At 41.6% G+C, this 12,682-nt stretch overlaps 2 protein-coding genes across 3 annotated transcripts in view; one reads left to right on the top strand and one right to left on the bottom strand.

The window, feature by feature from the left end:
* Positions 1-1,916: 1,916 nt before the first annotated feature.
* On the bottom strand, positions 1,917-5,575 carry MRPS17 (mitochondrial ribosomal protein S17). The gene is made up of 3 exons (XM_060032155.1): positions 5,173-5,575; positions 4,777-4,916; positions 1,917-2,747 (listed from the first exon to the last, which is right to left on the bottom strand). Exons 1-3 carry the CDS (start codon positions 5,255-5,257, stop codon positions 2,478-2,480), a joined length of 495 nt encoding a protein of 164 aa, XP_059888138.1. The 5' UTR covers positions 5,258-5,575; the 3' UTR covers positions 1,917-2,477.
* Positions 5,576-5,785: 210 nt separating this feature from the next.
* The window catches only part of SEPTIN14 (septin 14), an 82,193-nt gene continuing 75,296 nt past the window's right edge, over positions 5,786-12,682 (top strand). For both annotated transcript variants that reach the window (XM_060032150.1, XM_060032152.1), the window contains exons 1-3: positions 5,786-5,933; positions 7,797-7,996; positions 8,333-8,471. The gene's annotated coding sequence lies outside the window, so the exon portion shown is untranslated. The remainder of the gene's footprint in view (positions 5,934-7,796; positions 7,997-8,332; positions 8,472-12,682) is intronic.

The following is a 12,682-nucleotide window of genomic DNA, read 5'->3' as shown; positions in this document are numbered from 1 at the left end:
AAATTTCACCTCGGACCAGTCCTTTGTTTTTCTGCTATAAAAACTGATCAATAGCACATGTTCCTGCTCGGCTCTCCCATACTAGGAAGTCGGCCCGCTGTTCTGGCAGCAACCCTTCCCTCTAATAAATTGTCTTCTTTACATTCTGCCTCGTGTCTGGAAATTCTTTTCCAACCCGCGTTCAGACCACGACACTCTGGACTGGGGAGCTGGGAGGTCTCTGCTAGGAGGGCTGGGGGCAGGAACTGGGCTTGCGGACTGAGGGGTTCTCTGAAGCTGGTAATCTTTGGAGGCGAAGGAAGGGGGAGGGGGCTCCAGGGGTGCAGCAGTTTCTCTGACTGGGGCAATGTTTGAACATGTTAATATGGCAAGGAGCCACCAGGGAGAACAGAAGTGGATCCTGTGGATGGAGGAAGGGAAACAAGGATCTGCCCCAGACCAGGGAGAGGCATCTGGTGGAAAGGAGGCCAGGCACACAGGGACAGGAGGCCAGAGGCTGTTGATCAGGCCAGCTCCTGATCTCAACTGGCTTACGCTTCGTGAGGCCATAGAGGCTGCAGAGACGCAAAAGGGAGGCTGGAGTTCTCACCAGGGCGGAAAGGACATGTCTGCCATCCTGCACTGTGGGAGGCAGGGCCTCTTCAAGCCAGGGGTGTCGGTGTGACTTTCTTACATATTCCCCAATTTCTCAGCTCTATTTCAGGAGACAAATGCTTTCAAGTCTATTTTCCTGAAATGTTAACTTGGAAGGCATTTCTTTGCTGACCTGGCTTTTGTGTTTAGTATTAGGCCACTCATTCTGCACTTTTTTCTCCACTATCATTTTGCTCTGAAGTTCCATTAACCCAGTGCTTTTTACTGGGGGGAAGGAGATACTCTTATTTCACAGGTGTGTGGCTTAGGTTACAGTGTCATAGGATAAACATGGGGCATCTTCCTGGAGGATAATTTTTACACCAAGATTTTCAGGAAAAGTATCTATGTTAAGATAAAAATGATACATTAGAGTATAGGTAAGCCTTTAAAATATTTGAGCTTTTAGAGATAGCTTGGACAGGTGTCCTCTCCCCTCCAGGATAACCAGTACCGCATAGCCACCCCCTTGGCAGACAGTCTAAGATGCCTCCCTTCGGTTCATCCTCCCTGAGAGTTCTACTTCGGAACATCATCTATCTTCTTTTCATCTTCCCTGCCCAACTCAGTTTATGTCTTAGGACCAATCTTTGAACAGGTCACTGTCTCCCTACCTCCAATCCTTCCCATTCCAGTCTATTCCTGACACAGATGCTATTACTTTACAGAAATGTGAATCTAGTTATATCACTCTTTAAAACATTAAACAACCCACCACCACTTACAATTCCTGCCTATTGCTCTACTTGAGTTCCACGCTTGTTCAATGTCCCAGCAGTGCTCACCGCTTCCAAAACCCCTTGGTTACAGTCCTTTCTCTCATCCTTCGAGGACTTTACACCCCCTTCCTCTGCCTGGAATGCCCTTTCCAAATGCCTCATGCACTAACCTGGAGACTCTTCCTTTAAGATTCAGTTCTAGCATTCTCTAATTTTTTTCTGGAAAGTTACCCCAATTTCTCCCCCACCCATGTGTTTCTGTGTTTGTCATGAAGATACTTGTGCATACCTGCCCAGGAGATTATAAGCCCTGAGGAGGGGGCAGTGCCTGTGGTTATTACTCAACTACTGACATATTTGTTGAGGTTGAAATATACTCCAAGTCCCTTCTGGAAGCCAGAAAACTGAAATATATAGCTCAGTGTTTCATCAGGTCAAAACCTAAGTTATCACAGTTTATCAATGAACAGCAATAAAACTCTGAAACTCTCCAACTCAAATGCATGTGAGAAATTCTACAACTTCATCAATGTATCAGATTTTAAGAACTCATTCCTATTTAATCTAGGCTAGGATACAGGAGAAAAGTGACAGAATTTTAGTTTTATTTTCTGCGTGTCAACATGCTTATTAATACAGACTTTAATCTGATAAAATCTGACCCCAGCATGTTAATTGTTTCCATTTGGAATTGGCTAAATCAGAGAAAAACTTAGTTTCAAATATATAGTATCAAAAATAAATATACACTTAATGTGGTCTTATCTGTTTATGATACCAAAAGGTTTTCTTCTCCCAAAATAAAAGTTCTAAGATAAATTCCAGATTCCTTTGAATGAAAACAAAAACAAAAAACCACCTTCTAAAACAGTGAGCTTACAAACAATACAGCGCACTGCTAGGCACACTTAGTGTAACAGGAAAGTATGTTCGCTGAGAAGGAAATTTGAAACATGACTGTAAAACTTTATGAAAAATTGTAACAAGGCCTTTACTTCATTTACTTTTAGCTAGTTCATAAATACCAGAAGAGAAACTGGACGGTTTGTGAGGAAACTTATAAAAATTTTTCCATAAAGCAAACTTAGAAATCCTTCCCTTTTGGCTCCGTTTTCCAATCCTCCTTCACTGTGTTGAAGAGAGATCGAGTTTTTCCAGGTTTTTGCTTAGGTGGGTGGTTTCCGGACTGACTGGACTCTCCAGGTAGGTGGTTCCCGCACAGCGCTTTCCGGTCACTGGATCTATGACTTGTCCAACTTTGAAAATTATCTCAGCCAGTTCATGCTTCACGTGCTTTGTTTTCGGGACAGGTAGAGCTTTGAGAAGCACAATATCTCCAACGGTGCACTGCTGGAGAGCATCGTGGGCAAAGTAGGTTTTTCGCTTATTAAAATACTGTTGAGAGAAGGAGGAAACAAATCAGTAGTTCCCATCCATGACCTGGCAATGCAGTACAAAATCTGAAAAAGGAATGCGCAGAAAACAAGCTGGAACTTGGGGGAAAAAATAGATAACATACTTATGGAGACTTCCAATACAAAAATTAGCTGCTTAATTTCTGGAAAACGGCAATGACTTTTCTAGAACTGATCTTGTCTGGAGCTCTCCTGCTTATTTCCTGCAGTACCCTTGCTCTATCAATTATCATCCTCTTCTACAATATTTAAACTCTTCCTTCCCAGTAGAGCCTTCTCTCCAGCCTAAAAACACACTATCTCACCACTAGCTGTGTGATTTGGGACAAGTCACTTAACTACTCCAAGCTCAGGTTTTTTTCCCCCACCATAAAATGAGGCTCCAATGCCTGCGCCTCTAAAGTTATCAAGAGAATGAAACATTATAATGTTCATAAAGCACTTAGCTTCATGCCTCACTCAAAGTATTACAAACAAGCCACAGATGAGAACTAGCATCACCTATTCCTCAAGACAACCCTGCCACAGCATGTAGTCCCATTTAACAGATGAGAAAAACAAGCTCAAGGAGGTGAAGTAATGTGCACGGCTAGTAACCAACAGCCAGTACTCAAACTAAGGCCCTCTGATTCTAAGGCCAATGATCATGCCATCACTCTTCAACTTGCTCCTGTGGTCTTGTTTTTGTTTTTGCTTTGGGATCAAGCCATTTCATTGAGAGGCTTTGAGGGAGAGTCGAAGGGCTAGGAGGACAATGAGATCCAACGTCCTTCTCCCGGCTGGGATCTCCCCAGCATCACAAGACCCTGAAAAGGCTCCTGTGTTTTTGATCCTAGATAACAAACAGCATTTGTGCCCACCAGTGTGCGCAACCTTGAATGCAGAAACAGCCTTGGCACTTCCCCCTCCCTCCCTTGCGCATCTACCAAATCAAGGATGCTGTCCCTTCTTTCCTGAAATCTTTTTCCACTCCATCCTCACTGCTCCCAGGACTGTTCAGTTCTTTACTATTTCCATCCTAGACATCTGCAATAACCTCCTTACCCATTTCCTTACCTCCACTCCTCATCACTATCTCTGTCTCCTCTGCTTATAGGATGAAATCCAAAACACAACATAAAAGACCCTTCATACTCCAGCTCCAATCCTTCTCACGTTCATTCAACAACAGCATCTACTTAATGCCAAGCTCTGGGCTCAACATTGCCGAACCACTTGCTGCTCCAGTTAGAATGTCATGCCCTTTCATGTGTAAGGAATTAATAAACAGAAACCTCAATTAAACAGAGTCAGGAGACCAGAAGGGGAAGCTCTCACACCCTGTGATGATAGCAGAGCTCAACAGGAAGAAAGACATGCTCTTCTTTCCCGGCAACAACTCAGCCAGTCAAGAGTCATGGACTCTTTGTTTACCATCCCCTCCCAACTTCCTTTCCCCTCTGTAAAAGCACTCTCCTCCCCGGTCACCGCACCACTTTTGTGGGAGACTCGCATGTGGCTCACCATGTTGCAGACCCTGAATTGCAATTCTCTGCTGATCCCGAATAAACCCATTTTTGCTGCTGAAATAACTAGCAATCTATTTGTTTTAGGTAAATACATGGCTAAAAGAACTTCCACAAACTATTCATCATGGAATGACTCCCCCAACTCCTCCTGCCCCCCAACTGGTCCTCTGGATAAAATCCTTTTGAAGCTTCAGCTCATATGTCTTATATAATCAAGAATGCTCTCCTCAGCAACCTGGGAAGGAAGAATGAGGAGTCTTCTGCTCCCACAGTACGTTGCACATAAAATGACTACAGCAGTTAACAGACTGAATTGAAATCAACTCTATGTGTCTCTAAAGTGTGAGTGTGAACCATTTGTTACACCCACAGACCAGCACAATGTCTGGTGTGCAGCAGATGCTCAATGCACCTTTACTGACAGAGGAGTGTTTTTCTCCTCAGAACCCAGAACATGTTGGTGATTTATCAATGCCACCTGAAAATAGAGATGTTCCTTACCTTTAATAAATAGGGATCCAGAACAAGTCTGGTCACTCTCACTTTAGCAGTTTTTTGCATTGCTGTCCCAATCACCTTCCCCACGACCCATTTGGCATGGACAGATGAACGAGCTATTGACATTGTGTGGCTTTGGTCACCTGTAAGCAAATTCCAAAGTTAAATATTCTGATGGCTGTGACTCACCAAATGAATTTTGTCACTAGAACTGCCCCAGTTCAGAAACAGCTTTTGTTGGCCCTCTGGAATCACCGCTTTAGAGTTGCTTAAACATTTCATTATTTCCTTAACTACTCAACTTCCCATCTTTATACTGTTTACAAAGCTGTAATTTTAACCTCTCTAAGCCTCAGTTTCCCCCTCTGCAAAATGGGAATAACAACAGGGCTTACTCACAGGAGTGGTTTGAAGATTTAACCTGTAAGGTGCCCGACAGCGCTAATAAACACTGGCCTTTACTGGCGTCCCTACTGCTTTCCATCCCGCTGGGCTGCCTCTCCCCAGACGCTCACAGCCTGGCTACTTGGGGCACGAAAGGCCGACGCGGCGAGGCCGTGGTGTCCTCTCCACCGGAGACCTTGACTTGGCATTGCTTTCGAGATCAATTAATAGTGAGTCCATGCCGCCCAGCCTGAGGAAGGTTGGGGATGATTGATCCCTTCGCCCCTAAAACCCCGAGGTCGGGTGACTCGACTCGACTCGCCTGGAGGGCTCCCACGACGCGGTGCTTCGGTCTCCAAAATCCACCCCACTTCTACTGCGAAGCGCGGCGTCGGTCACCTACAGAGTCCACTGTTCCGGCGCACGCCCTGCGGAGCGCCGACCGGAGCGTGATGGCGTCACGTCGCTCGCAGGTCGCTCCACCCCGGACCGCCCTCTCATTGGCCGCGAGTCACCTCAGTCCTGGGCGGGGTTAAAGTCAGGGCTCCGCCCACTCCCCCTTAAAAGGAGCCGCGGGCTGCGGCTTAACTGGAGACCTTGACCTCTGCTTTCCATACCTGCACGGCGGCTGGAGCGCTGGGATTCGGCCTTTCCTTTATCCGTTCCACTTAGTTTCCCTCTTTTTCTGTTGAGCTCCCAGGCATTGGACAAGGCCTTCCAAATCAAAGGAACTTAATTCATTCATCAAACGTTGAAACATTGGACGCTGCCAAATGGTGAGACTGAAATGTTTAAGCGTTTCCACCCCCAGCAGTTGTATTTAAGATAAAGTTCGGGAGATTTTTATGTCTAGTATGACTTTAGGTGTTAATTTTCAATATCTGTGAGATGGAGAGAAGTCTGGTGTGGGTACATATACATGTGGGCTGCTGCTGACGCCTTCTCAGTTAGAAGGAAGGCTGGGAACGTATTAGGCTCTTGTTAGGGAATTGCTAGACTAGGAGGGAGCTAATGGAGGGTTAAAAAAAAAAAGTGGTGTCATTAGATTGAAGTGTGCATTCAGATAAAGAATTAAGGCCAAGGGCACGCTTAGTAAGTGAATTTAAAAGGAGAGATGGTGGTGGGGAGAGTGTGAGATGTTTGAAATTTCAGAAATGGGAGCTAATTTTCAATGAAAGTGGTAATAACTTTATATGCATTATTTCATATGAACAAAAACTTTTCTGGGATATCATATTTCCCTCTAGCTATGAACTTAAATTCCTTTCTTTTACAAGCAAACTTACAACTTCTCTTGTTAATAAAACCAATGACATACCCAGAGTGATTTTTTTTAAGATTTATTATTTATTTATTTATTTTTGGCTGTGTCGGGGCTTAGTTGCGGCACGCTGGATCTTCACTGAGGCATGCGGGATCTTCCATTGCAGCGCGGGCATCTCTCTAGTTGTGGTGTGTGGGTTTTCTCCTCTCTAGTTGTGGCACGCAGGCTCCAGTGCACACAGGCTCTGTAGTTTCAGGTATGTGGGCTGTAGTTGAGGTGCGCGAGCTCAGTAGTTGTGGTGTGTGGGCTTAGTTGCCCCATGGCATGTGGGATCTTAGTTCCCTGACCAGGTATTGAACTTGTGTCCCCTGCATTGTAAGGTGGACTCTTTACCACTGGACCACAAGGGAAGTCCCCCCAGAATGATTTTTTAAAATGCAAATCAAATCATTTCACACCATCGAAGGTAGAAAAAACATCTGCTGATTTTTTCCAACCCTCATTGGGAGGAAAACTTTCCCTCTACTAACAGGTTTGAATGTCGATGGTGGGGCTGTGAATGAAGTGATAATAGATTACCAGGGGAAAAGACAAGGTTTATTTACACATGCATGCAGGAGCAGATGAAGAGACTCCTGGACAACTAGAAATAGGAGATTATATACCAACTTAATAGGGGGAAGGAAGGAGGGAGAAAGGGCCTCTGGGAAAACAAGTGGACTTTTAGGAAAGGCAAATGGGCTTTTATGAGAACAATGGAAAGTATAACAGTTTGTGATAATGTTTGTTTGTACAATTTCTCATCCTGGTGCCAGTGGTTTGTTGGTCTCCTTCCTAGCTGGAATCTCCCCTGAGAGGGGATTTACGGCAGCTTCACTCTTAGAAAGCTCTGCCTTTAGGGACTTCCCTGGTGGTCCGGTGGGTAAGACTCCTTGCTCCCAGTGCAGAGGGCCCGGGTTCGATCCCTGGTCAGGGAACTAGATCCCACTTTCTTCAACTAAGGAGTCCACATGCCTCAACTAAGACCCGGCCCAGCCAAAATAAATAAATATTAAAAAAATATATATTAAAAGAATAGCTATTGTCTTAAAAAAAAAAGAAAGCTCTGCCTTTAGTCAGGTAAGGGACACCCTGAAAAGGCTTTTTTTCTGCATCTGCTGTATCTTCAATGTCCTCAGTTTAAGGGAATCTTTATACCATTTTGGGGGATCCGATTGAGTCCTATCACCCCTTAGTGTCCTGTCTGCTGTGGTAAAAACACCTTGATTTGCCTTTGTGAATTCCTGTGTCTGTAGCTTCAATGGGTCTGCCAATCAAGGTCCTCCATCTTTGTTTAGCACGAGGCCCAAGCTGAACCAATCAAATTACCTTCCAGGAATATGAATCTTGAGTGCTCTGATCGGAAGATGGGAGGTGACTGGAGCTACTGCATCCTGGAGCTACTGCATCCTGAGGGAGGTGTCCTGAAGAGACTATACAACCAGAGTCAATGTCGGCTGCTTGCACCCACAAAAATTTAACCTATAAAGAAGTCGGCACTTAGAAAATGGAAAACAACATGCAATCATCCATGGTGTAAGACATGAATCAGATGCTTTTGGAAAGGAGTAAAACATCCCCACATTTGATAAGCTTCTTGGTCAGCCATCCAGTCCCCTAACCCATAACCCATATACACATTATTCATTCTCATATTCAATCTCCCTCTCTCTCTCCCTCCACCCCCTGCCCCCCAACCCATCCTTCTCATCCATTTCTCCTCACGGTCACTGCTATGGTATGAATGTTTGTGTCCTTCCAAAATTCTTATCTTGAATCCTAACCTCCACTGTGAAGGTATTAGGAGATGAGGCTTTGAAGAAGTGATTAGGCTTTGCCCTCATTAATGGGATTCAATCTCTTTTACAAAAGAACTCCAAGAAAACTCCCTTGCTCCCTTCCACCATGTGAGGCCACAGCAAAAAGGCACTGTCTATGAACCAGGAAGTGGGCCCTTACTAAACACAGATGTTTTGGCACCTTGATCTTGGATTTCCCAGCCTCCAGAACTGTAAGCAATTAATTTCTGTTTTTATAAGTCACACAGTCTATGGTATTTTGTATATACATATATAGAGATGGCATTTTGTATTTATATAATATATACACATATATATAATGTAAAAATATATATAGTATTTTGTGTATATATATATATATATATATATGACATTTCCTTATTCATTCATCAGACACTACTAAGGTTATTTCCATATCTTGGCTTTTGTGAATAATGCTACAATAAACATAGGAATGCAGATATCTTTAGTATATCCTTTTATACCCAATTTGTTGATTTTTTTTTTAAATCATGACAGGATTGTCAAATGTTTTTTTCTGCATCCATTGAGAGGATCATATGATTTTTATCTTTCATTCTATTAATGTGGTATATAACATTGATTGATTTGTGTATGTTGAGCCATTCTTGCATCCCAGGGATAAATTTCACTTGATCATGTTTTTTGATCCTTTTAATGTGTTGTCGAATTTTTTAAATTGAAGTATAGTTGATTTACAATGTCTGTTAGTTTCTGGTGTACAGCAACGTGATTCAGATTCTTTTTCACATTCTTTTAAATTATAGGTTATTACAAGATATTGAGTAGAGTTCCCTGTGCTATACAGTAGGTCCTTGTTGATTACCTATTTTATATATACTAGTGTGTATATGTTAATCCCAAAGTGCTAATTTATCCCTCCTCTCCCTCTTTCCCCTTTAGCAACTGTAGGTTTGTTTTCTATGTCTGTGAGTCTGTTTCTGTTTTGTAAATAAGTTCATTTGTATCATTTTTTTAGGTTCCACATATAAGTCATATCATATGGCATTTGTCTTTCTCTGTCTAACTTACTTCACTTAGTATGTTAATCTCTGGGTCCATCCATGTTGCTGCAATGGCAATATTTCATTCTTTTTATGGCTGAGTAGTATTCTATTGTGTGTATATATATATATATATATATATATATCACATCTTCTTTACCCATTCATCTGTCCATGGACACTTGCCTTTTCATTTTGCTGATGGTTTCCTATGCTGTGCAAAAGCTTTTAAGTTTGATTCTGTCCCATAGTTTATTTTTGCTTTCATTTCGCTTACCTGAAGAGACAGATCCAAAAAAATATCTCTAAGACCTATGTCAAAGAGTGTTCTGCCTATATTTCCTTCTAGGTGTTTTATGGTTTCAGGTCTTACATTTAGGTCTTTAATAATTTCCAGTTTATTTGTTTTCATGGTGTGAGAAAATGATCTACTTTTATTCTTTTATATGTGGCTGTCCAGTTTTCCCAGCACCACTTCTTGAATAAACCATCTTTTCCCCATTGTATATTCTTGCCACATTTGTCATAGATTAATTGACCATAACCGTGCGGGTTTATTTCTGGGCTCTCTATTCTGTTCAATTTGTCAGTATGTCTGTTTATGTGCCAGGACCATACTGTTTCATACTGTAGCTTTGTAGCCTAGAGTCAGAGAGACTGATATCTCTGGGTTTGTCCTTTTTTCTCAAGATTGCTTTGGCTATTCAGGGTCTTTTGGGTTCCCTACAAATTTTAGAATTATTTGTTGTAGTTCTGTGAAAAATGTCATGGGTATTTTGACAAGAATTGCATTAAATCTGTAGATTGCTTTGGGTAGTATGGACATTTTATTTATTTATTTATTAACATCTTTATTGGCGTATAATTGCTTTACAATGGTGTACTAGTTTCTGCTTTATAACAAAGTGAATCAGCTATACATATACATATATCCCCATATCTCTTCCCTCTTGCGACTCCCTCCCACCCACCCTCCCTATCCCACCCCTCTAGGTGGACACAAAGCACTGAGCCGATCTCCCTGTGCTATGTGGCTGCTTCCCACTAGCTATCTATTTTACATTTGGTAGTGTATATATGTACATGCCACTCTCTCACTTTCTCCCAGCTTACCCTTCCCCCTCCCGGTGTCCTCAAGTCCATAATCTAGTAGGTCTGCATCTTTATTCCTGTCCTGCCCCTAGGTTCTTCATGATTTTTTTTTTTTTTTAGATTCCATATATATGTGTTAGCATACAGTATCTGTTTTTCTCTTTCTGACTTACTTCACTCTGTATGACTCTAGGTCCATCCACCTCACTACAAATAACTCAATTTTGTTTCTTTTTATGGCTAATATTCCATTGTATATATGTGCCACATCTTCTTTATCCATTCATCTGTCAATGGACACTTAGGTTGCTTCCATGTCCTGGCTATTGTAAATAGAGCTGCAATGAACATTGTGGTACATATGGTTTTCTCAGGGTATATGCCCAGTAGTGGGATTGCTGGGTCGTATGGTAGTTCTATTTTTAGTTTTTTAAGGAACCTCCATACTGTTCTCCATAGTAGCTGTATCAATTTACATTCCCACTAACAGTGCAAGAGAGTTCCCTTTTCTCCACACCCTCTCCAGCATTTATTGTTTGTAGAGTTTTTGATGATGGCCATTCTGACTGGTGTGAGATGATATCTCATTGTAGTTTTGATTTGCATTTCTCTAATGATTAATGATGTTGAGCATTCTTTCATGTGTTTGTTGGCAATCTGTATATCTTCTTTGGAGAAATGTCTGTTTCTGCCCATTTCTGGATTGGGTTGTGTTTTTGATATTGAGCTGCATGAGCTGCTTGCATATGTTGGAGATTAATCCTTTGTCAGTTACTTCATTTGCAAATATTTTCTCCCATTCTGAGGGTTGTCTTTTCAGTCTTATGGTTTCCTTTGCTGTGCAAAAGCTTTTAAGTTTCATTAGGTCCCATTTGTTTATTTTTGTTTTTATTTCCATTTCTCTAGGAGGTGGGTCAAAAAGGATCTTGCTGTGATTTACGTCAAAGAGTGTTCTGCCTATGTTTTCCTCTAAGAGTTTGATTGTGTTTGGCCTTACATTTAGGTCTTTAATCCATTTTGAGTATATTTTTGTGTATGGTGTTAGGGAGTCTGCTAATTTCATTCTTTTACATGTAGCTGTCCAGTTTCCCAGCACCACTTATTGAAGAGGCTGTCTTTTCTCCACTGTATATTCTTTCCTCCTTTATCAAAAATAAGGTAACCATATGTGCATGGGTTTATCTCTGGGCTTTCTATCCTGTTCCATTGATCTATATTTCTGTTTTTGTTTCTGCCAGTACCATACTGTCTTGATTACTGTAGCTTTGTAGCATTGTCTGAAGTCAGGGAGCCTGATTACTCCAGCTCCGTTTTTCTTTGTCAAGATTCCTTTGGCTATTCAGGGTCTTTTGTGTTTCCATACAAATTGTGAAATTTTTTGTTCTAGTTCTGTGAAAAATGCCAGTGGTAGTTTGACAGGAATTGCACTGAATCTGTAGATGGCTTTTGGTAGTATAGTCATTTTCACAATGTTGGTTCTTCCAATCCAAGAACATGGTATATCTCTCCATCTATTTGTATCAACTTTAATTTCTTTCATCAGTGTCTTCTTATAGTTTTCTGCAGGTAGTATGGACGTTTTAACAATATGAATTCTTCCAATTCATGAACACGGGGCATCTTTCCATTTATCTGTAACATCTTCACTTTCCTTCATGAGTATCTTATAGTTTTCAGAGTATAGGTATTTAACATCCTTGGTTAAATTTATTCCCTATGTATTTTATTCTTTTTGATGTGATTGTAAGTGGGATTCTTTTCTTGATTTCTCTTTCTGATAGATCATTAGTGTATAGAAATGCAATGATTTCTGTATATTAATCTTGTATCCTGCAACTTTACTGAATTCATTTATTAGTTCTAATAGCTTTTGGTGGAGTTTTGAAGTTTTTCTATAAAGTCTAAAAAGTGTCCTGATAGCAGTGGCTGTAGTAGCAGCAGGACTTTTGCTCACTCTCAATGGTCATGGACATCCCTAGTGCCCAGATTTTGGTCTTTTCTACTACTCTGTACTAAAAGAATCTAAAACTCTTTGGGCAGGAGGTGGAGGAGGAATCTATTCTCACATCTTGGGAGTTGCCCAGCAGTCTAGTGGTTAAGAGTCCACACTTCCACTGCATGGGGTGCAGGTTCGATCCTTGATTGGGGAACTGTTATCCCACATGCTGAGTGCGGCCAAAAAAAAAGACAGTATACTCACATCTTGGAGCAGTGAAAATTTTGGATTGGGTTTGGACCACCTTACCTCCAAAAATGAGAACGTGTTTACAGATAACAGATAAAGTGCTAAGAGTTAAAAGAAGCTA

Source organism: Delphinus delphis, chromosome 15 (assembly GCF_949987515.2).
Source record: "Delphinus delphis chromosome 15, mDelDel1.2, whole genome shotgun sequence".
Lineage (NCBI taxonomy): Eukaryota > Metazoa > Chordata > Mammalia > Artiodactyla > Delphinidae > Delphinus > Delphinus delphis.
The sequence above is the reverse complement of the archived record's forward strand: the minus strand, read 5'-3'. Positions and strand labels throughout refer to the sequence as shown.

Excerpts from the sequence above, each read along its gene's own strand:
- MRPS17 (XM_060032155.1), bottom strand. The coding sequence starts at position 5,257 with ATGGAAAGCAGTAGGGACGCCAGTAAAGGCCAGTGTTTATTAGCGCTG. Across the intron at positions 4,917-5,172 it reads TAAATCTTCAAACCACTCCT|GTGACCAAAGCCACACAATG; the intron begins GTGAGTAAGCCC and ends ATTTGCTTACAG. Across the intron at positions 2,748-4,776 it reads TGGATCCCTATTTATTAAAG|TATTTTAATAAGCGAAAAAC; the intron begins GTAAGGAACATC and ends TTCTCTCAACAG.